Source organism: Lithobates pipiens, unplaced genomic scaffold, assembly GCF_037356315.1.
Source record: "Lithobates pipiens isolate NorthernLeopardFrog02 unplaced genomic scaffold, aLitPip1_a1.2 Scaffold_3, whole genome shotgun sequence".
In the NCBI taxonomy this organism is placed as follows: domain Eukaryota; kingdom Metazoa; phylum Chordata; class Amphibia; order Anura; family Ranidae; genus Lithobates; species Lithobates pipiens.
Genome location: NW_027507790.1, coordinates 257,691,026 through 257,716,025, shown reverse-complemented (window position 1 = coordinate 257,716,025; position 25,000 = coordinate 257,691,026). Strand labels below are relative to the sequence as shown.

Here is a 25,000-nt window from a genome sequence, read left to right as displayed (position 1 = left end):
TGTTCTCACAAAGTTGGGAGCATGAAATTGTCCAAAATGTCTTGCTATGCTGACGCCTTAAGAGTTCCCTTCACTGGAATTAAGGGGCCAAGCCCAACCCCTGAAAAACAACCCCACACCATAATCCCCCCTCCACCAAATGATTTGGACCAGAGCACAAAGCAAGGTCCATAAAGACATGGATGAGCGAGTTTGGGGCGGAGGAACTTGACTGGCCTGCAACTCAACCCAATAGAACACCTTTGGGATGAATTAGAGTGGAGACCGCGAGCCAGGCCTTCTCATCCAACATCAATGCCTGACCTCACAAATGTACTTCTGGAAGAATGGTCAAACATTCCCATAGACACACTCCTACACCTTGTGGACAGCCTTGCAAAAGAGTTGAAGCTGTTATAGCTGAAAAGGGTGGGCCAACTCAATATTGAACCCTACGGACTAAGACTGGGTTGCCATTAAAGTTCATGTGCTTGTAAAGGCAGGTGTCCCAATACTTTTGGTAATATAGTATATATGAAAACACATTCTCTGTGGGCTCCTCTTTGTTAGGTTTTTATGTCTTTATAATATGCGCTGTGATTACTGCCTAAGAGACGGAGCTCATTTCTCGTTATTATTATGCATAAAAACAATCGGAAAGCCTGATGACTCAACCCTTGCAAACAAAAAGCATCTCTATAGTAAAAAGGATGTTTCCTTTTTTTTTTTTTTAAACTCTACTTTTTGTATAGCCAGTAGTAGTTAGGCTTTCCACAGACCGCTCTAACTTCAAAAGATTTTTAACCATTTATCAGCCTTTTTTTTTTTTTTTTTTGCACACGTTAAAATGCACATTTTAGGCCTGGAGATTAAAGAAGAATTTGCAAAAATAAATAAATTCTCCCATATTGCAATGAGCAAAAATGTGCATTTATTTATTTATATTGCATTTGAGCCAGCAAAGCATTGCAACTGCGTATGGGGACTTTTTTTTTTTTTACGGTATTTATTACATATTTAATTTCTTTAACTTTTTTTTTTAAGTTTTACTTTTATTGCTATCACATAGTGGGCCCGATCAAGCACAGATTGTGCTTGATCTTCTTTTTCCTGATTATAGAAGCTGGGGAGTGACAGTTGTAATAGCAGCAGTTGCTTCTTTGTTCATTCACTGGAGCAGATGTTCCCGACCTCAGTCCTCAAGTACCCCCAACGGGCCATGTTTTCAGCTTTTCTTCTACTTTGCACAGCTGCTTTAAAGAGGAGGTAAAGCCTCATAAAAAAAATACATTCTGCAAGGCAAAGGCATAATGAGATAGTATGCATAGCATACTAGCTCATTATGAATTACTTACCTGAGATCGAAGGCCTGGCATCGGCCCTCGTTCGCCTCCTTCGACGCCGCCATCTATCCTGGAGTGAGTTCTGGGTATTGTGGCTCCGGCTCTGTGACTGTCCGGAGCCGCGATGACGTCACTCCCGCGCATGCCCGCTGGTGCTGCCACTAATGGCACGATCTTGTGCGTGATGTCTATGGCGCATGCGCCATAGATATCGATGCTGCTATTCCTGCAAATATCTCCTAAACCGAGATATTTCTTGCACCTACAGGTAAGCCTTAATCTAGGCTTACCTTAGGTTAAAGTGGCTGTAATGGGTTTACAACCACTTAAAATCAATATCAATGACATGGTATTGATAAGAGATATTTTATTTAAGGGAAGTTCCCAAAACGTGGCCTGTTGGTACTTGAGGACTGAGGTCAAGAGCCACTGCACTAGAGGAGAGATCAAAGAACGGTTGTTTGCTACTCTCCTTGCGTACCACCCACCAATCCCTGCCAGGCCTGCCATAGGGGCAGCAGATTTACATGGAGGGGGAAGTGTTAAGCAGGTGGCAGGTTCTCTTTAACTCTCTAACATCTAGACAAATTTGGGTGGACGGGCTTCAGGACAAACACTGTATTGTATACAGGAAATTTGCAGTTGGTGAGAGTTGGCCCAAACATTTTGGAACACTAGAGGCTTTACATGGGCTTCCTGTTATGTGAGCAACATGGCTGGCTATTTAAATTATCACGTGACGGAACACACGCTAGAGGGGAGATCAGCAAACGCATGTTTGCTGCTCTCCGTCTGCTCTACCCACTGATCCCTGCCATGTCTATCCGCGGCCTGCAGAAGGAGCAGCAGTTATGCATGGCGGGGCTAGTGGTTAAACCAGTGGCAGGCTCTTTTTAAAGTGATTTGTAAACCCTTACAAACCACTTTGACATACAGGTAAGCCTAGATTAAGGCTTACCTGTAGGTCCAAGAAATATCTCCTAAACCTATACGGTTTAGAAGATATTTTCAAAAAGACCGCCACCGCTATCTACGGCGCCTGCGCCGTAGACAGCAGCGTGCAGGCGCACTGGGCAGGCCGCAGATCGCGGCAATATGCCGCGAGTGTCGGCTCCCGTGCGCATGCGCGGGAGTGACATTGTCGCTGCTCCGGCGAATCACAGCGTCGGAGCAGCGAGACCCGGAAGTCACTCTGGGATCCATGGCAGCGGCAGACATGAAGACGGAGGACCGCTTCGGGGGCTTCGTTCTAAGGTAAGTTATTCATAATGAGCTAGTATGCTATGCATACTAGCTCATTATGCCTTTGCCTTGCAGATTGCTTTTTTTAATTTTATTTTTTTTACCCCCCATGGGTTTACAACCACTTTAACGCTTCAACATCTGCCAAGAACTGAAATTCTGAGATTTGGGTGGACAGCCCCCTCAAAACTAACACTGCATTGTAAAAAGGTAATATCGTTTTCAAGGCTTTGTCAAACTTTTCCAGCTGGTGGGAGTTGGCCCCAAAATGTTGTAACGTTGTAGGCTCTACTTGGGCTTCCTGGTCATGTGATCGCTATGACTGACTGTTTACAGTTCTGGTGTGATCAGGCACCGCCTCACAGCCTCCAGATCATAAACCGTGACCGGGAGAATGTTGGTGGTCACTGTGTGGTGTCCCCTTGACTGTGCTGGGATCGCGTTCATTCGGCGCTCCCAGGACAGTCAAGGGGACACCACCTAGAAGTCTACCGTCGGCGTTAAGGAGTTAAGATTGCTGGCATATGGTTGTCAGCGACTGACGGAGCCCTCGTCATGTTTACATGAACAGTCACAAGCCATGTGATCAGATTGTACACAAATGTTTCTGAAAAGCGTTTGCTTTATCCGCCAACACAGCCTCTCGTGTTTTTGTAGTGTTGACACTGCGCGAGCGCACGCCTGCCTCTGCCTTTATAAAGCCAATGACCATGATATTGATTTGTGGCAAGGTATGGGATTGTGTTTGCTGTCAGAATTGCTGAGCAGTTACTAGAAAGTTGGAGGAGAGACGGCACCGGTGTTTCCCTGTTCTCAAAAGGAGACATGTGGGAACAGCCAAGAACAGGTACATCTTCTAACGTCGCTCGCTGTAGTTCCTGTCCCAGTTTCAATATGAGTTACAGCCCAGCAGAATCAGCGTAAAACGGCGGCACAAGGAGTTGACTTTTTTTTTTCGCTCTACTTCAGTGCTTGTAACTTGTGTGCCTTGAAGGGAAGCTATAATTGCTTTTGGTAATTTATTATTTTTTTCTTCAAATTTTTAAAGGCTTATCTTGCATGATTTTTTTATTTATTTTTTATTGCTAAATTGTATGTCAGGGCAAAATATTTTAGGACATTTCACACATTGCTTTATGTTTTGTCAGTTTAGAAGTGCTGCAGGTATGTAAAAATCCCTTTTGATTTGCTAGAATTCCATCAGTCTCTTCACTTCCTTTTTGAAGAAGGGGTCCCCTGGGGGTGGTCTTTTAAGGCACGTACAAATTATAATAGTATACAAATTATTTTATTACATAAAACCAACAAAAGGTAATTGAATATACAGTATACATTAAAAAGTACACCAACAGGTATATATACAACCAGTATTGATGCTATGTCGTATCATTCATTTGAACAGAAACACCCTACGCGTTTCGGAGCTTGAAAAAGCATGTCCTTCTTCAGGGGTGTGTAGATACAAAGTTTTTGTAGAATCTGATAAATGGCAAGGAACAGGGTAGCATAGTTATATAGTATCTAGGCAGGTAGTGACACAGAGATGCGAAAAATAGTTAAACAGACAAAGTTTCAAAATATTTACAATACTGTTAACATGTATGACAATAGCCGCTGGGCACCATTTGATAAAAGGACAAATAATTATACAGGACCATATAGGTATATTTGACTCCACCAATGCTCGAGGTATGTCCCCCAGTCTATCTATATTCGAATATAGATAGACTGGGGGACATACCTTGAGCATTGGCGGAGTCAAATATACCTATATGGTATGAGCATTTTCTGGTAACCATCGACACCAATGATCTGGTTACCTATTTGTGGGAAGGGGAGAATTCTTTCCACTTATCATCAGTGTAATGAGGTTCTTCTCCCACTGACCACCAGTATTATGGGGTCCTTCTCTCTCTGACCACCAGTATCATGGGGTCCTTCTCTCACTGACCACCAGTCAACAACTGATGACTGACTGACAACTGATGTAAGAGGGGCCTTCTCTTCTGGCTATCAATGTGAGGGAACTCCTCGACTGACCATGATGTAGGAAGACACCTCTCCCACTGATCAGTAATCTAAGGAGGTCCTACAATGACAATTTCTTAACAGGTGTTCCTTGAGACCTGAAAGCCTTTCCCACTGTTTAGGGGGCCTTCTCCCACTAACCTCCAGTTCAACATGGCCCTTCTCCCAATGGCAACCAAATCAAGGGGGTCCTTCTCTGGCTACCAATGTAAGAGGGAAATTCTGCATTGACCATCAGCGTAAGAGGAAGTTTCTCCCACTAATCGCCAATATAAGGAGGTCCTACAATGATCACCAATGAAAGGGGACATTTCTTTTCTGTCCACTAATATAAGGGAGCATATCTAAGTAGGGATTTCCTGAGACCTAGAAACCTTTTCTATGGTGTAATGAGGCCTTTCTTCCATTGACCACCGATATAATGTTAAAAGTGCAAGTTCCTGCCCCTTTTGGCTACCAATGTAAGCTGTAGCTTGTCCCCCGACCACCAGTGTAAGCCCTTGTACACACGGTCAAATAGTCCGACAACAAAATCCATCGGAGTAATTCCGACGGATTAATTCCGGAAGAGGAAGTGAAGAGGAAATGATGTTGTATACATGCGGTCGGACTAAGTTGTCTGAAAATCCGATTGTACATAAAGTGATGACGTTATTTCGTTACAACAGGACTACGTTCAGGCTAGTAGCCAATAGCTTTGGTCTAGGAATTTGATCTGAGCATGCAGGGCACTTTGTCCGTCGGAGTAGGATACATATGATCGGAGTATGTCCGATAAGCATTTTGTCAGAAAATTTTACCGGCAAGTTGGAAAACAGTCCGATGCAGACCACACACATATCCGACAAAATGATAGGACACATTCCGTCGGAAACTCCGACCGTGTGTACAAGGGCTAAGAAGGCACCTCTCCTGATCAGATGTCTGGGGGTTCTTCACTGACCACCAATGAGAGAAAGTATTCTTCACCACCAATATAAGAGGACATTTTTTAGCAGGTGTTTCCGGAGACCTGAAAGCCATCTTAAGGGTGTAATGGGGCCCTCCTTCCACTGACCAGCAGTATAACATGGCTTTTCTCCCAATTGCAACCATTGTACTGGGGTCCTTTACTTCTGGTTTTCAATGTAAGAGGGAACCGCTCTACTGACCACCAGTGTAAAAGTGCACCCCTCCCACTGATCAGCTGTGTAGGAAGGTCCTATACTGACTACCAGTGTAAGGAGGCATTGTTCACTGACCACAAATGTAACAGGTCATTCTTAGCAGGAGTTCATTGGGACCTGAAATCTTTTCCCATTGTTTAAAGGGGCCTTCTCCCACTGATCACCAGTTTAACATGGCCCTTCTCCAAATGACAACCAATGCAAGGGGTCCTTCTCCTCTGGCTACCAATGTAAGAGGGAAATTTTGCATTAACCATCAGTGTAAGAATTAATTTATCTCATTAATCACCAATGTAAGGAGGTCCGACAGTGACCACCAATGTAAGGGGACATTTATTTTCTGACCACTAATGTAAGGAAGTAAATCTTACTAGAGGTTCCCAGAGACCTAGAAACCTTTCTATGGTGTTTCTGTTGTGTAATGAGACCCTTCTCCCATTGACCACCGATATAATGTTAAAAGTGTAAGTTCCTTCTCTTTTTGGCTATTTAATGTAAGCGGGAACTTCTCCATTGACCACTGGTAGAAAAAGGAACTTCTCCTACTGATCACAAATGTCAGGGAGGTTCTTCAATGACCACCTATGAGCGAAAGTATTTTTCACCACCAATATAAGAGGGGGGATTTGAGAGTTATTCCTTTAGTTTCAGAAAACTTGAAAGGCTGCTCTACCCGGTGAGACGGAGGTGTGGGCATACCTTTTTGGTTATTGTTTGAATCTTCATTTTTTAAACCTATGGCTTCCATGGTGTTTAGTTTATAAAGCATGCTGGACAGGGTAACCTTCAACAGAATTACCCTGTGACATGCGTTTACATGGTAATTTTATTTTCTAATTCTACTATTAGCAATATGTCATCCGTAACAGAATTGCTCAGGGCCAGAACTGAAAAGTAGAGGAACAAAAGTCGGGACTCTTCTAAATACGTCCTAAGGGCTTCCATCTCCTTTAAAGACATCACACTTTGGTGCAGAGATTTCTGTCTTGGCTGCAGATAAAAGTAACATCCTCGGCTTGCGTTGTAATTCTAAATGCCATTGTTCACCCTGGATGAGCAGAAACATATACTATTTGCTGTTTTATTACCCCTGGAGCTGGCGGTCTACTCTGGCTGTAAATCCTGTGATGTATGTATACACATGTACATACATCTGCATTAATGAAAGCCCAATCGCACCCTCATTTGACTGCTGCTGTATATCCAAGCCTGCAGCATTGATGTCCTCTGCCAGAAAGTCACTGCTCGCTGTCAGTGTTCTAGAAGAATAACAGAAAGAGAAACCGCTGAGACTACAGTATATGAGTGAAAACCGAAGAGGATCTGGGTGACTCTTGTAGACTAGTGTCACAGCTCGAGCCAGATGTATGAAACATGTTTTAAAGGTCACCTACGTCTTCAAAAAACTATTTTTCAGTGCAGCTACAGCAACGTCTTGAAAAAATGGCTTTGTGCTGAGAGCTGAGATCAGGCTTACAGTGGGAGTAGCTGCTGTGTTAGCCGATGGGCAGGAAGGGGAGGTACTTGGGTGGGCTTGGTGAGGGAACGGTCAGGGGCACCAGTGTGGTGGAGATAAGTGGGTGAGAGCACATTAGTGCATGGAAAGTCCAAAGAGTTTATTGAAGTCATCCATGAGTAAAACCTATCACAAGCACTCAAGACAGGGAACAAGTGTTCACGCGTTTCTCGCAAAAAAAAAATGCGTCAACACTTGTTCCCTCTCTTGCGTGCTTGTGATGTGCTTTACTCATGGATGACTTCAATAAAATCTTTGGACTTTCCATGCATTAGTGTTGTGCCACCCACTTATCTCCACCACATCGGTGCCCCTGACCATTCCCTCACCAAGCCCACCCAAGTACCTCCACTTATCTCTTCCAAGTGTCTGTGTTACAAACCGTACCGCCACCTTTTTGTGTGGATAAGGGGCTAGAAGTGAGGCTTACTGACCCGGAGCAGTGTATCTCTTATTATTGGGCTGCCAATATTGTGGTGTTCACTATTGGCTCAAACAGCAGTGAGGAACCAGCCAGCTTAAAGTGGAAGTAAACCCATCAATTTAAACAGTTAAAAAAAAAAAAAAAGGCATGCCGGGAATGCTAACTGCACATTGGTTGTGCTCTCAGCCAAACTATCAAACCATCCAATGGTTGGTGTCATAACAAATCACATGTGCAACACCATAGCAGTTGAAGATTAAACAGAGGCAAAGATGGCGGCTTCCTTGGCTGAAAACGATAGGGGAGTTTACTTCCACTTTAATGAAGTGTTGGCTGTCTTCTGATGTTTATATAGCACAGGAATGGTGGGGGGTGGCCGTTGCTGACAAAACCTTTTGAAAAATGCTGGTTGCCTGGCTGTCATGCCAATCAATTAAACTTCAATACTTTGGGTTGCAGACCTGGAATTGGAATGTACATATTACTAAACGTATTGGGATGCCTGCCTTTACACGCACATAAACTTTAATAGCATCCCAGCCTTATTCCGTAGGGTTCAATATTGAGTTGGCCCACCTTTTGCAGCTATAACAGCTTCAACTTTTCTGGGAAGGCCGTCCACAAGGTTTAGGAGTGTGTCTATGGGAATGTTTGACCATTCTTCCAGAAATGCATTTGTGAGGTTCGGCACTGATATTGGATGGGAAGGCCTGGCTCTCGCAGTCTCTGCTCTAATTCATCCCAAAGGTGTTCAGTCCGGTTGAGGTCAGGACCAGTCAAGTTCCTCCACCCCAAATTCGCTCATCCATATCTTTATGGATCTTGCTTTGTCCACTGGTCCAAATCATTTGATGGAGGGTGGATTATGGTGTGGGGTTGTTTTTCAGGGGTTGGGCTTGGCCCCTTAGTTCCAGTGAAGGGAACTCTTAAGGTATCGGCATACCAAGACATTTTGGACAGTTTCATGCTCCCAACTTTGTGGCAACAGTTTGGGGATGGACCCTTCCTGTTCCAACATGACCACACACCAGTGCACAAAGCAAGGTCCATAAAGACATGGATGAGCGAGTTTGTGGTGAAGGAACTTGACTGTCCAGCACAAAGTCCTGACCTCAACCCAATAGAACACCTCACAAATGCGCTTCTGGAATAATGGTCAAAAATATTTTAGTATATATAGTATATAATATTATAGTTTTAGCAGACTGGCATCCATGGGATGGGTCGGCAACTGGTTATGGGAAGATTGAAGAAAATAATTTGATGTAATTGGCGATTTCAATAAATTCTCATCTTACAACAAAATACTTTTTTGTTTTTGTTTTTTGTTTTAATTTGACCAAAGCCGTTGGTAAAAGGATTACGACCCGATATTAGCAGGTGTCCCGGTGTGAGGTTTTCTGTTGCTCTCACCAAATAACATTCATTAGAATATTCACATCAAAAACAGTTTCTAGAAAACATTGTTGTCTTCCAAGAATCAAGATAAAAGTGGAAGGTCTGACAACGCCCTGCAGCTTCCTCACACCTGTGACCCCGGCAGATCGGGCCCTGGCGGTTGCCTGGAGAGAGAAGCTGTGAGGGGAGATGGTTTGAGTGGTTTTCCGTAATCAATTCAAGCAAGTCATTGTTGGGTACTTAAAGAGCAGCAACAACAAAGAGAGACAACAATGGAAAGCAATTAGTAAATGACTAACATTGGCCAGCAAACACCGCAACCGAGATAACGTCAGAAAATTGTATTAAAGATTTCCTTAAAGCTGACCGAATAGCCAAATCTACTCTTGCATTGCCTCTTCCCCATGCACTGCAAGAGTTAAATTCTCATTTAGTTTAGGGGTGCAGGGGTATTACTTAACAAATTCCTGTCTCTGGCAGGCGTCCTCCATCCATACGACCTGTCCAGCTCCCTAAGGCGCTCTTAGCTGTGGTGGCATGCTTGCCTCCTCTATGTACAATGCAGGGTTTATAGCCCTGCATTGTATGTGATGGCACTGGGGAAAGGCCCACAGTCTGGAGCTTTGGGTAGAAGAGAACAGCACCAACGTGTGTGTGTGGTGCATTGTGAGTCTTGTGTTGCACTGCATCGAGCTATCGTTTATCATTAATGACACCACAATGGACACCACATAGAGCAAGCGAGTTGCCATGCATTGTGGAACATGTTACCAAGCATGAATGGGGCATAATTGTCCTGATCACCAATGTCGCAGAGAGTGAAACTGAGGCTAAAGTCAACATTTTGAGTTGCCGCTAAAACAAGAATGGCATCTCATGCTGAAGGGGACTGGTGGGGGTTGGCTTCAAGGCTGCAGATAACGGTAAAGCTTACTTTTTTGCTTTAGTATTCCCTCCCTAGCAGCGCCCCCCTCCCCCTTCCCTTCTGTCTGAATGACATGGTACTTTTGGGTATGAAATTACATGCAACTCTTTCCTTGCAGTCCTGGTGATTTCCTCATGGTTGTCACTTTTTACCTTTTCACGCAAAACATACATATCAAGTGGAGTTCTGTAGGGATTCGCTGTGGCATACTCTTCTTCAGGAGATATCTGTCTCTCCTAAGTTGTTGCACCTAGCCCCCCAACATGGTGCATCTTCAGGAGGCTGGCTGTCTCTTCCACGTTATTGCACCTAGCCTCCCGACACGGTGCATTTTCAAGACGCTGGCTGTCTCTTCCAATTTTTTTTCACCTGGTTTCTCAACATGGTGCGTCTTCAGGGTGCATGCTGTTTCTTCCAAGTTGTTGCACCTGGACCCCCGACATAGTGCATGTTCATGAGGCCCGCTGTCTCTCCAAGTTTTCACCTTGACCCCCTCGTGGCGTGTCTTCAGAGGGCTGGTTGACACTTCCAAGTTCTTGCATCTGGTTCCCCAACATGGTGCATCTTTAGGGTGCATGCTGTTTCTTCCAAGTTTTTGCACCTGGACACCCGACATAGTGCATGTTCATGGGGCCGGCTGTCTTTTCCAAGTTCTTGCACTTGGCTCCCTGATGTGGCGCATCTTCAGGGGGCTGGTTGTCGCTTCCAAGTTCTTGCACCTGGCTCCCTGACATGGTGCGTCTTCAGGGTGCATGCTGTTTTTTTCCAAGTTCTTGCACCTGGCGTCTTGACGTGGTGTGTCTTCAAGGTGCCTGCTGTCCCTTCCAAGGTGTTTCACCTGGCCCCTCAATATGGTGCATCTTCAGGAACCAGTTGTCTCTTCCAAGTTCTTGCACCTGGTCCCCTGACGTGGTGCATCATCAGGGGGCCAGTTGCAACATCCGGGAAGGGAGAACTGGCTCCCTCATGATGCACAATGGTGCATGTTCTGTAGAGTACACTTAGGCCTCCTGGGATGCGTGACCTATTTTTCTTAGGAGGCTTCAGGCAACTCAATACATCTTGTTTGCTTAGGCAAGAATCTAGGAAGTACTGAGAGGTTTGCCCAGAAAAGGAACCAGAAAAAATGACTATGGGAGAATGATGGGTAGATAGGGTAACAGTTCGCTTTAGCTTCCCTGTAATATCATATGCATTACAAGATGAAAGTGTTGGTACTTGTTTTCTATCAATCAACCAACCTGGCTTTATTAGAATTAATTTAATAACTCAAACGCACCTATAACCTCTAACTAAATTAGTCTTATTTTTCTTCTTCTTTCAGATTCCTCATTCTCCCCTCCCATTGCTGATTTTGGAATATTTAAAGCGACCACTTAAGTACTTTCACCGCTAGAGAACGTTTTGTCAGTCCAAGACCCATATACTTTGCACAAAGCTTGTGGTTTGTTGGATTTGTCATGGAGCAACGTGAAAACGCCAGCGGCAACCGGCAACGGTGTTGTGAAACCGATTTCCTGCCATCCGCCTCATCGGCGAAGGCCCCGGCCACCTCTGGTTGTGCTGGAGGAAATACCTTGATGCCAGCCCCCGGTGCCACCAAGGCTGGTCCGGGAAACGTGGAGTCGATGGAGCCGGAGGAAGAAGATGAGCTTGGGTCGGGCCGAGACGTGGATTTAAACTCCAACGCGGACAGTGAGAGATGGGTGACCGGAGATGGCTTGGAAGAGCAGGAGTTCTCCATTAAGGAGGCCAACTTCACTGAGGGGAGTTTGAAGCTCAAGATCCAGACCACCAAGAGGGCCAAGAAGCCCCCAAAAAACCTGGAGAACTACATTTGCCCTCCAGAGATTAAAATTACCATAAAGCAGTCGGGAGAGCAAAAACTCTCCAGGGCTGGGAGGGTCGGCAAAGCCGGGAAGGACGACGAGAGGGTTCACCTGAAAAAGAAGGTAAGGAAACTGATTCTATGATATTAGTCAATTGTTCTGAAGAGAATTTAACTCAACTGGATGAAGTTTCCAAAAATTAAGTTAAGATATAACCATTCAAAAATATAAAATGTTTTTATCTTCAAGTTTATCAAAAACAAAATTTGTTAAAGTTGCTTGTTTTTGAAACTATCTTCTAGTTGTACTTTTTTAACGTTGGCTTGGCTTTGCCCATGCAAAGCAAGAGTTTTGTTGAATTGCTGCCTTACCCATACCCATTGGTTATACTCCCCAGCCTTTGCTACCCCCAGTGCCTTGTTCATAAGAAGCCTCATGAAAATTCAACATTGCCAGAGCTTACACCAGGCTAACGACTTTTCCTCCACCCCAATGTGACTACAATGGGGCATGATTTTTGGTGGGGAGTGAAGGCGAAGCCAGTAAAAGCAGCAAAGAGGTTGGAAGTTAAATTGACATGTTGCTTAACCCTGCAGCTTCCATGTTCCTATTGTAAATGGTTAGATTAAAATAATAATAAAGATAGCTGATGAGCCGTTCCCACATTGACTTTCCATTGGTCCAGCGAGACTAGAACTATACTACAGTTAAAGGAAGTATGTTGGGTTATGGCCCTTTGCATGTACCTTGGATCTTTTTTGATGGCCTTATTAAATAAGCCAATGTGTGTGGACTTTTCGGCAGGGCAGAATGGTTCATTTCCAGTTCCAATGTTGGCTTTAGGATGCCTTTACCATAGCTTGTACTCGTTGACTTATCCTAATAGATAAAGACTTCCATCAATGATCGTTACAGCAGTTGGATCCATTTCTAGCGCTGTATGGCAGTTTTACTGCACCATGCAGCCAGTTTGTACCTATTGGATGGAAGGCTGGTGTTGTGATGTCACCACTTGCAAGCTTTGTTCTCATGGACTTGACTTTGCCTTAGATGATGTTCTGGGAGGCCATGAAATAAACCAAATCTTGATTCGGCTAAGTTTGATCTGGGAATGCGCTATCCTTTCTCCGTTCCGTTCTCTGGAACTTGGTTTCTGCTTTATAAATCTGTCCACTGAACATCCTTAAAGCGCTATCAAACCTGAAAACTTGGTTATCACTATATTGACAGGGTTGCCTACCTGAAATCTTTTTAAATTTTTGAAGGTTTTTATTTGGTGGGAAGAAGATCCATGAGCTGCACATCAGAAAGCAGACTCATATGGGGAAGTGAATGGCAGCTTTAGCCTGGGCTCCATATTTGGGAAATTCGGGAGTGTAAAACCACCTGATAGGTTTCTCTTTTTCTTAGTGACTCGGTTGGTGAGATCTCAGGTCTGTATGCCTGCTGTGCCCATTATCAGGGAATTGGGAATGATGGCAAGGAGATTTCACTGTTGGAGTATCTGAGACACATAAGAAGCCAGAGACCGGCAAAGCCCGCATGGCTCCACTGGCTGGAGCCCAGGCTAAGGCTCCCATTCACTTCCCCACATGGGTCTGCTTTTTGATGTTCCGCTCATGGATCTTCCCCCCAGTTTGGAGCCTGGATGAGCTCCCTTTCCTAGCCAGCACTCATAATGATTTAGCCTGGACTTCACCTCTTACTTGAGTGGCACCTATTTTTGGTTTTTATTTGGTGCGTTGATTTAATAAATACCCTAGTGTGTGTGTGTGTGTGTGTGTGTGTGTGTGTGTTTTTTTAAATGATAGGCTAACAAATGGATGGAAATAAAAAAATATGTATTTTTTTAAATACTGTAATTGTATCTTACTATTATAGTATTAAAGCAATATTAAAACCAAAATGTAATATATCAGCAATCAACCGTTTTCTTTTTTAGGAGTCCCCCTCTCGTTTTCACTTGGTGATCTGGTCAGTAACACACCACCTGTATTAAAGTGCCCCCACTCTGAAGGAATGACCACAGGGGGCACCTTTTGGACGTCACCATTGTCAGTCTAGGGTGAGGGGAGTGTTAGATTGACTAGCCGATTTAGATACACCTAACAAAGTGAAGCTAAACTCCAGCTAATACTTTATAATCTGTTACAGCAAACAGTTTTTTTTTTCATTTTGGGATAAAGGTTTTACATAAATGAAAGCAGATTACTGTAAGCACCCCTGTCAGTGGTAAAAGGTTTGCCCCCTTGGTGGTAAATGGTTTGCATTGCAACCTTCTAACTGATAAATCTGCGGGACAGCTTGTTGTTTTGAAATACCACAGACTTAAAGCGGGGTTCCACCCTAAAGTGGAACTTCCGCTGATCGGAACCCTCCCCCCCCCTCTCCGGTGTCACAATTGGCACCTTTCAGGGGGGAGGGGGTGGAGATACCTGTCAAAGACAGGTATTTACACCCACTTCCGGGCATAGACTCCTGTGGGAGTCTATGCCTCTTCCTGTCCTGCCGCGCTGTCTGCTGGGACACACATGGGTCTCAGAGACAGCGCGGACAATTCCTATTGCGCTGCGCGACTCGCGCATGCGCAGTAGGGAACCGGGAAGTGAAGCCGATTCGCTTCACTTCCTGATTCCCTCACCTAGAATGGTGGCGGCAGCAGCCGAGAGCCGAGCGATCGATCGGCCTCGGCTGCCGGCATCGCTGGAACCCGGGACAGGTGAGTGTCCATTTATTAAAAGTCAGCAGCTGTAGTATTTATAGCTGCTGGCTTTTAATATTTTTTTTGTAGGTGGAATCCCTCTTTAATGGCTGGATCACCAGGTGTAAACGGGGAAGAAAGCCTAAAACAAAGAAAACAAATGCAGCCATCGCATCTAAGAAATCTAAGCTGCAAAGTAATAAATGTTTGCTTTTGTGTTTAACACTGCTTTAGTGTGATGAATTCCAGTCATGGTGTTTCCTGACGTCAGCCTAGTCTGCATCTGCCCGGAATAAAATCAGGGTAACCCTCTGTTTTTGTAAGAAATGTTTGTTTTCTTACCGACGTCTAATTCGATTTTGTATCACATGTCCTCTTCTTGGAAATAGAACCGAAAAGACAGCAGAGTGTTGTTCAATGAAGTCCGAGGACGATCAGACGTGCAGACGCCGAATATTCTTAAACTGACCTATAGCCAGATGTAATAGACACAGATTGTGTTCATCGTTTAAGTAGTTTGAAGCCCTTACATACACACCCAGTGAAGTGACTGGGTTCGGGTGGTACACAGCGATGAAACAAATCCACCTACATAAGTTGTACCAGTTTATCTGCAGTGTTCTCATCGCTACATCCGTTCATGTCCAGAAAGTATAAAGCTTGTCTGAGTGGTCAGAATAAAAGGGGGCAGGGAGCTGAAATTACAAAGCTCAGTGAGGAGAGCTGATTAGAAGCAAGAGATAAACCCCTTTTACATAGCATACAGGAACATAGCTGTGGCTGTCAATCACGGGCTGTGTGCTGGAGCTCCCTCCCCTGTCGCCTTTTTTTTCTTGGTGTCAGGAAAACTTGTCAGAAGTGACTCAAGAGGAAGGAAGCAGCAGACAGAAATGACACTTAGTGCCCCGGATTGAGACAAGTACACACTGTAGAGCAGGGGTCTCAAACTGGTGGCCCTCCAGCTGTTGCAAAACTACAAGGCCCATCATGCCCATTATGCCCAAGTCCCCTCTGGCTGTGGGAGTCCTGCTTGTAACTGTCAGCCTTACAATGCCTCATGGGACTTGTAGTTTTGCAACAGCTGGAGGTCCAGCGGTTTGAGACCCCTGCTGTAGAGGGATATGCTTTGTTCATATTTCATGTCTGAGGTTTACAACCACTTTAAGGCCTCATGCACACAGGTATTTTTATTTTTTATTTTTTTACCTCCTCTGGATGCCTTTGCTTCAGGGGAGGAAGCAGCAATGAAAAAAAAAAAGTGTATAAAGCCGCGTTTTGCAAACATGTTTAGGTAGGGTTGTCAAGCGTTTTGGTGTTCATTCATTCCATTGGTCAGAATATTCATTTATTCTGGCCATTGGAGTAAATTAATGCCCAATCCCTAAACGCATCTAGCGTTTTTTCCTCCAAAATGTGCGAGTGATTTTTTAATTTTTTTTCTTCTGCCTGTAAACGCCTATCTGTGCATTGGCTAAAATAGAGGGGCATTTAGAGGCAGAAAAAAAAACCTTCAAATAACTCTTGTAGCTGCGTTTTTAACATCGTCTGTGCATAAGGCCTACACACAAGCTGTGAAAATACCTGATTGTGACCCTTGAAGTCCCCTGTACAGCAGGGCATAAGTGTAAAAGGAAGTAGCAGCACAAGGAGCCAAATCAGATCATGACAGGGGGCATGCTGACAGGAGGAGAGAGCAGAGTGACAAAGAGATAAGCTCATCACTGTACTGCTTCTTCTACCGCGGAACTCCTTTCAGAAGGGCGGTAAAGTCCGCCGCCCTCGTGAAACGGACCCTTATACAGTAATGAGAATGAATCCCCTTACTGTGGAACAATATATCTGATGTTGGGTCATTTTAACCCTTGCATGGCCAGAACCATTTAAATCGGTTTAAATCTTGGGGTCAAGCCTTGGCCCCGCTGGCCGTGGTGGTGCAGAGTTTAACATTTCCTGACCGAACAGCAGATTTGTCAAGTCGAATTTGCTGCAATGTGTGCTCCCTGGTTGCTTTTTATTTTTTTGTGTTTTTTCCCCAATACAGCTCGTTTAACTCCGGCAATAGATTTTGTATCCCGCTGACATTCAAAACCACATTCAGTCCTTAATTTCTGCGCGGGCCGCGGCGGCATGTATTCAGATGCATCAATGCAAACAGCGCCAGGTGGCCCGGCCACCGCATCTTTGAAAGTCATAGAAATAACAGCATGGCGGTGGACTCGGCCGCCGGCTATGAAAGGCTGGAGATTATCCCTCCCAACTGGGGTCTTGATTGACTTTCTTCAATAGTCTCGCTTTACCGGTCGGCGTTCCAGCCAAGAAAACGTCTATTAGTCCTGGACGGAGGACGGAGATGTTTTAGGAGGACGATGCGCCAGATATGTCAATAGCAAAGCTGCTCCAACTGTGGCTGGCAGGGATCGGAGAGTCCCGCATTTGTGCTCGGAGCTTCAGAAGAACATGGAAGATTGTCTGAAGTTTGTTTTCAGCACATGAGATGAGGAAGAGGTCAGGCCGGCCAAAGCTCAAATACCCGTTCTTGTAGGGTGCGTGATGATTGAAGTGTACGCTAACCCTACAAATTTATATTAAAGCGTAACCTCTGCCTTCCCTTCAGTGTTGCACAGTTGTAGCGGCTCCTCTCCTGTACTGAAGGGGCTTACTCTGATTTCACTGCACACTGTGGGCCTCTCACAGTGTGCATTAGAAGCTGCTACACGTCAGAGCCTCATTTCCCAAAGGTGCCTTTAAATAGCCAATCTGCCCAAAAGTAATATTTTAGATGTAAGTGTAGCCATGCACGTCTGTGCTGGCCCCTGGCTTGCTATGTGCCTCAGATACTCCAAAAGTGAAATCTCTTTGCCATGTTTTTCAACTCTCTGATAATGGGCATAGCAGGCATGCGGACCTGAAATCTCACCAACAGAGTCTCCAAGAGGAACCATTGCTTTAAAGAGTTAATAAACTCTGATGTGTTTACTTCCTCTTTGATTCCCTGCAAAGGTAAAGCATAATGGACTACTATGCATCGCCTAGTAGTCCATTATGTGTCACTTACCTGACACAGGAGCCAGCGAAGTCACCGCTGTCCCCTGTAGTCCGGCGCATCCATCTTCTCGGTGGGGTCTCGCTGCTCCGCCGCTGTCATTCGGCGAAGCCGCGATGACATCACTCCCGCGCATGTGCACGGGAGCCGACACGTGCGGCATATTGCCATTGACCGCAGCGCGCTCAGAAAGCGGTGCCTGTCTTTCGGCAAATATCTCCTAAACCGTGTAGGTTTAGGAGATATTTCTTGGACCTACGGGTAAGCCTTAATCTAGGCTTACCTGTAGGTCAAAGTTGATTTTAAGGGTTTACAACCACTTTAACTCTCCTGCATCTTCCAAATATGGAAGACTCATTTTTTTGGTGGACTGACTTATTTACGTAAAACCGATTGAACTTTCCGACTTAAGCCAGGCTTCATTGTTTGCTAAATAGCATTAGAGCAGTGGTGGTCAACCTAATAGGACGAAGGGGTTTCAACTGTAGTGTTTGACATCCACAAGGGTCCGTAAATAATATTCAGGACATCCAATGTTATACAAGAAGGCAATAAAATGCTAACCTAGTGCTGACGATGGTTAGAGATGGGAAAATTCTATAGTTTTAACAGGAGCCAAGATTGGGACTTGTGAGAGGCCTTTTGATATTGGGACACATTGCAGGAGGGCATTTGACACTGGGATGTGTTGCAGAAGGCCATTTGAGATTGGGACATTTTGGGACATTTTGCTGGAGGCTGTTATTGCTACCATTGTGTTTGTGTATTCGCTGTTGGATCCCAAGGGCTGAACTAAAGGTACAAATAGCCTACAAGTCGATGGTCAGAAACAAGAGCATGCTATAGGTGCTACAGGAGCCAAGATTGGGACATGTAGGAGGCCATTTGAGACTGGGATATGTTGCGGGAGGCCATTTGAGACTGTCGTGTTGCCGGAGGACGTTTGAGACTGGGACATGTTGCCGGAGGCTGTTAAGAGATTGCTGCCATTGCGGTTGTGTATGGGCTGTTGGGGCCCAAGTGCTGGTCAAAAGGTACAATAGGCCACAGGTCCATGGTCAGAGACGGAGCATTCTGTAGGTGCTACTGGAGACAAGATTGGGACATGTGGGAAGGCATTTGATACATAGGCATGTTGGGGTAGGCCATTTGAGTCTGGGATGTGTTTCGGGAGGTTGTTTGAGACTGGAACACGTTGTGGGAGGCCTTTTGCAACTGTAATGTATTGCGGGAGGCCGTTGGAGACTGGAGCACGTTGTGGGAGGTTGTTTGAGGCTGGGGCCTGTTGTGGGATGCCGTTTGAGACTGGGACGTTTTGCTGGGGGGCCTTTTGAGACTAGAACGTGTAAAGGAGACTGTTGGAGATCACTACCTTTGTGGTTGTTTGTTGGCTGCTGAGACCCAAGGGCTCAGCAGAAAGTACAAATAGGCCACAGGTTGGGATACAGGACATCAGCTTCCCTTCACCAGGTTCATAGATGGCCATACCTTGAAAATGAACGGTCACTTAAAATTATATTAAATTACGTAATGGCTTTGGTAGAAATTCGAAACGCTATGTCAATTTTTAGGGGAAGTTGTTTTTCCCCTGGACATTCTGAACTCGGCTTTATCCTTGACCATTTACCATCTATATGTTGTGGGTAATGGGATTCACATGTCAGCCGCAGATTAATGGAGGATCCTGGATGGATTTCCTGCACTTCATCTTTGTGGTTCCCATGTGTTCTCCCACTATAAGTCAGGATTACTCACAAGTCTCCCGCTAATGTGTTCTGTCGTATATCCTATCCTGCCGTCGAGCAGATGTTTCCATCGGTTTTTCGCGTTGCACTTTTTGGCAAAAAGGGCTTTTCAATAATGAATAATCCACAAGAATAGGTGGAACATTTAATAACAATTATCCTTCTAATGTTTCTGAACTTTATGGATCCCTATATTTTTTTTTTTTGGTTACCGACCTTGTGTAGAGCTGATGGTCTCTCTCCACACTGGTGAATTAAAGTCCACTTCTTCCACTTTTTTGTGATACATTGAAAGGCTCTAAAGCAGAGCAGTCAAATTAGTGGTCCCAACATCAGCCATACTCTAAGGGTCCTTTCACACGGGGCGGATCAGTTCTGATCCGCCCCGTGGATGTCCGTTTGCTCAGCGGTGATCACTCCGCCGATCCCCGCTGAGCAGGGAGATGACAGGTCTGTCTCTGCACACTGCGCAGGGACGGACCTGTCACAGCACCGTTCTCCCCTATGGGAGATCGGATGACGACGGACCGCAGTGCCCGTCGTCATCCGATCCGATCCGCAGACGGATGGAAAAATAGCTTTTTCCTCCGTCACACTTTTTCGGATCGGAGCGGGTCGGATGTCAGCGGACATGTCACCGCTGACATCCGACGCTCCATAGAGCTCTATGGAGCACCCGTTCAGGTCCGCCTGAAAAACTGACAGGCGGGCCTGAACGGCACGTCGGTGTGAAAGAGGCCTAAAGTGTGCATGCTAAGGTATTTATTACTTCACTGAGAAAACAGCCCTCACCCTGACAATGCCTTCAGAGGCTTCTCTCTCCAGATGGATGGAAATACTTGGTGAACTGAGATAGCAGAATTGTGTAAATCTTGATGCCTCTGCAGTTCTTGGTTGTGTCCATCTTTGTTCAGCCACTGAGATGATGGCGAACAGATGACAGTCCTGAAAATGTTGGTGCCTGTGCAGTTCTTGGGTTCGCAAATTCACAGTCTGATCACTGGGGGGCAAGAAACTGAGGAAATGCGGCCTCCTACTTGCAGCAGTCTGATGACCTCATCTCAGGCCTTGGTAGAGCCACTGGACCAGTGATTCTCAACCAGAGTTCCGTGGAAACCTAGGGTTCCTCCAGAGGTTGCTAGGGGTTCCTTCAGCATTGGGCCATTTCTGCCTCTCAGATAAGTTCCCACTGACACCATTGATCTTTTTAGCTATCTGTAAGGAGGTAATTCTTCCCAATGACACAAGTGTAAGGACCATTCTTCAAACTGACCATCACACTAATGTATCATGAGTTGTAGATTTCTAATTTTTAGCAGGAGTTCCCAGAGACCGGAGAACTATTTCAAGGGTTCCTCTGTGTTGAAAAGGTTGAGAAAGGCTGCACTGGACTGGAGCTCAAGGATGGCCTTTTATGATACTGGTTTAGGAGATATTTCTTGGACCTACAGGTAAGCATTAATCTAGGTTTACCTGTAGGTCCAAAGTGGTTTGTAAGGGTTTACAACCACTTCAAGGTCCACTTTCATTTTGGAGATGTCACACTCTCTTGTTTTATTTTGTTAAAACTTCTCTTTAGGCAGCCAGCTTTTGCAAAACATTTACTCTACCCGATAAAATATATAATCTAGTTCAGCCCGTTTTGTGATCAGGCATCTTTGCTAGATCACATAGCCAGATTGTTGACCTCCATAGAAGTTTAGCAGCACAGCTTGCTTGAGAGCCACATTGGCAGTCATTTGCATTCAGATCAACCATACTGTAAGTCAGGGGGTAGGAAAACCCCTGCCCTCCAGCTGTGGTGAAACTACAAATCCCATCATGCCTCTGTCTCTAGGAGTCATGCCTGTGGTTGTCAGGGTCTTGCAAATGTTTCATGGGACTTGTAGTTTCACAACAACTGGAGGGCCGAGGTTGCCTACCCCTGCTGTAAGTAATTCACGCAGACTTTACATTGTTTCTGCTGTTACAACATGGAAGTCAACATGTGAAAACTCTCCATTGGGAGCAGCAGAAACATGAGACAGAAAAACAAGCCGACAAGTAAGCTGGTGAGAATATGCTGACAAGAACATGTTCTACTCCTCCCCGTGTCTCTCAAGTTGCCACACTGGCTTTGCCAGAATACAAGACCTGTATATAATTATTGGTGAGGAGCGTAGGGTGTTGCTTATATTCACAACTGGGATTAAGACAGCTGCTTCCATGGAGATATAAATATATATATATATATATATATATATATATATATATATATATATATATATATATATATATTCACCAGCCACTTTATTAGGTACATCTTGCTAGTCCCAGGTTGAACCCTTTTTGATTTAATTGGCATATGCATATTTATTGGCATAGATTCAAGAAGGCGTTGGAAACTTTCCTCAGAGATTTTGGTCCATAGTGACATGATAGCATCACGCAGTTGCTGCAGATTTATCCATGATACGAATCTCCCGTTCCCGCCACATCCCAAAAGTACTCTATTGGATTGAGATCTGGCGTCTGAAGAAACCATTGGCGTACAGTGACCTCATTGTCCGGTGGTGAGATGATTTAAGTTTTGTTTTGTGACATGGTTACACCACCATCACCAGTCTGAACCATTGTTGATACAAGGAAGGTTGGATCCATGCTTTCATGTTGTTTACACCATATTCTGACCCGACCATCTGAATGTCGCAGCTGAAATTGAGACTTGTCAGACAAGACAATGTTTTTCCAATCTTCTTCTATTGTCCAATTTTGGTGAGCCTGTGCCAATTGTAGCCTCGGTTTCCTGTCATTAGCAGACAGGAGTTGCACCCGGTGTGGTTTTCTGCTGCTGTAGCCCTTCTACTTCAAGGTATGATGTGTTGTGGGTTCAGAGATGGTATTCTGTATACCTTGGTTGCAACAAGGGGTTATTTGAGCTATTGTTGCCTTTCTGTTGTCTGCCCATTCTGCTCTGACATCAACCAGGCATTTTCCTCCACACAACTGCCGCTCACTGGATATTTTCTCTTTTTCCCACCATTCTCTGTAAACACAAATGGCTTTGTGTGAAAATCCCAGTAGATCAGAAGTTTTTTTTAAATACTCAGACCAGCCTGTCTGGCACCAACAACCATGTCACATTCAAAGTCACTTAAAGTGGAAGTAAACCCTTCTATCGTTTTCAGTCAAGGAAGCTGCCATCTTGGCCTCTAATGATTCTTCAACTGCCATAATGCTGCACATGTGATCAGTTATGAAACCAGCCATTGGATGGTTTTAAAGTTTGGTTGAGAGCACAACCAATGTGAAAGTTAGCATTTCCGGCATGCCGGTAACGCAAGTGTTTTTTGAAACTGGGTTTACTACCGCTTTAAATCCCCTTTCTTCCCCATTCTGATGCTCGGTTTGAACTTCAGCAAATCTTCTTCACCATGTCTAGATGCTTAAATGCATTGCGTTGCTGCCATGTGATTGGCTGATTAGCAATTTGTGTTACCAAGCAATGGAACAGGTATACTAATAAATTGGCTGGTAAGTGTGTGTGTATATGTATGTATGGCAGTGATTCTCAACCAGAGTTCCGTGGAACCCTAGGGTTCCTCCAGAGGTTGCTAGGGGTTCCTTCAGCATTGGGCCAATTCTTCCCAATGACCACAAGTTTAAGGACCATTCCCTGATCACTGGGGGACAATAGACTGAGGAAATGCGGTCTCCTACTTGCAGCAGACTGATGACCTCACCTCAGGCCTTGGTAGAGCCACTGGACCAGTGATTCTCAACCAGGGTTCCTCCAGAGGTTTCTAGGGGTTCCTTCCCGAGACCGGAGAACTATTTCAAGGGTTCCTCTGTGTTGAAAAAGTTGAGAAAGGCTAATGTACGGTATATAATATATGTGTGTGTCTGTTTCAATGATCCTGGTTGACTATCTGCCAGTGACTTTCTCTTATGGGAATGATGGGTGAAAAGTTGAGTGTTCAATAAAGCATGCATTTAGGTTTTGAGGAAGACCCTGGGGTAGAAGGAAATGGCTTTGTTGTCAAATATAGTCTAGGTCAGTGATGGTGAACCTTGGCACCCCAGATGTTTTGGAACTACATTTCCCATGATGCTCATCCACTCTGCAGTGTAGTGGAGCATCATGGGAAATGTAGTTCCAAAACATCTGGGGTGCCAAGGTTCACCATCACTGGTCTAGGTAGATGTAGGCGAACTAAAGAGTAGCAATTTTTTTTTAGTAGAGTAGAGCCCTCTAAAGATGAGTGAGAGGTCCGCCCTCCTCCAGTGCTGTGTAGAACCTGAAGCCTCCTTAGATATGTCCCAGTAGGCTTTAGGAGTAGGAATGTGTCATTCCCGCCTAGGTAAGGGGCTGAATTAAAATAATTAAAGACAAAAAAATAAGGCCGCGTACACACGGGCGGACTGTTCGCCCAACTTTGTCCGTCAAACAGTTTCGGCAAACAGTCCGCTCAAAATTAGCATGGACGGACATGGCCACACACGACGAACGAACAGTTTGCTGAAACCGTGCGCGATGACGTGAACGGCACGTACGACGGGACGAAAAATACGACGTCCTATACACTGCATTATAACTTTCGGCGTGTAAATCCTTTCTGAGCATGCGCGGAACTTAGTTTGACGAACAAGCCTACACACGGGCGGACTGTTCGCTCAAACAAGGTTTCAGCGGACAGTTTTACGGAATTTCCGAAAAACCTTGTTCGTCAAACTGTCCGCTGAAACTGTCCGCTGAAAGCCCACACACGAGCGGACTGTCCGCCCAAACACTGTTCAGCGGACAAAGTTGGGCGAACAGTCCGCGCGTGTGTACGCGGCCTAAGAGAGAGAGAAAAAAGGGAAATGGAAGTCAAATTTACCTGGTTAAAAAAAATGTATTTTTATATATATATATATATATATATATATATATATATATATATATATATATAATATAATGTGTGTGTATATATATATATATATACCGTATATACTCGAGTATAAGCCGAGATTTTCAGCCTCTTTTTTGAGGCTGAAAGTGCCCCCTCGGCTTATACTCGAGTCGCCGCTGTCTGACTGCTCGATCAGCGTATCGAGCAGACAGACGGCGGACATTAATTTTCAAAAGCCGCGCCTCCTTCTCCGCCTCCGCCTGTGATAGGCGGAACACTGAATTTCCCAGCAGTCAGTGTTCCGCCTATCACGGACATCCGCTCATTCTCATACTACGGACGAGTATGAGAGGATGTCTGTGATAGGCGGAACACAGGCTGCTGGGAAATTGAGTGTTCCGCCTATCACAGGCGGAGGCGGAATTTTGAATTGTAGAATGGCCGCCGAGAAGAGCGGCGATCCATCGGCACGGGACGGAGGAGGCACGGCACGGCACGGGACGGAGGAGACACGGGACGGAGGAGGCACGGCACGGGGGAGGCACGGCACGGGACGGGGGAGGCACGGCACGGGACGGAGGAGGCACGGCACGGGACGGAGGAGGCTCGGGACGACGGCGGCTCGGGACGGAGGCTTGGGACACAGGTAGGCTGGACACACACACAAGGCTGCACGGACACACACACACACACACACACACACACACACACACACACACACACACACACACACACACACACACACACACACACACACACACACACACGGATGGATGGATGGATGGATGGA

At 45.2% G+C, this 25,000-nt stretch overlaps 1 protein-coding gene across 2 annotated transcripts in view; it reads left to right on the top strand.

The window, feature by feature from the left end:
- SETBP1 (SET binding protein 1) overlaps positions 1-25,000 on the top strand; it is a 280,905-nt gene that overhangs the window by 37,674 nt on the left and 218,231 nt on the right. Inside the window, exon 2 of one of the 2 annotated variants that reach the window (XM_077463083.1) lies at positions 11,346-11,973. The exons of the other annotated variant lie outside the window; for it this stretch is intronic. Coding sequence (XP_077319209.1) covers positions 11,482-11,973 — 492 coding nt within the window. The 5' untranslated portion in view covers positions 11,346-11,481. The remainder of the gene's footprint in view (positions 1-11,345; positions 11,974-25,000) is intronic. 2 annotated transcript variants of the gene reach the window in all.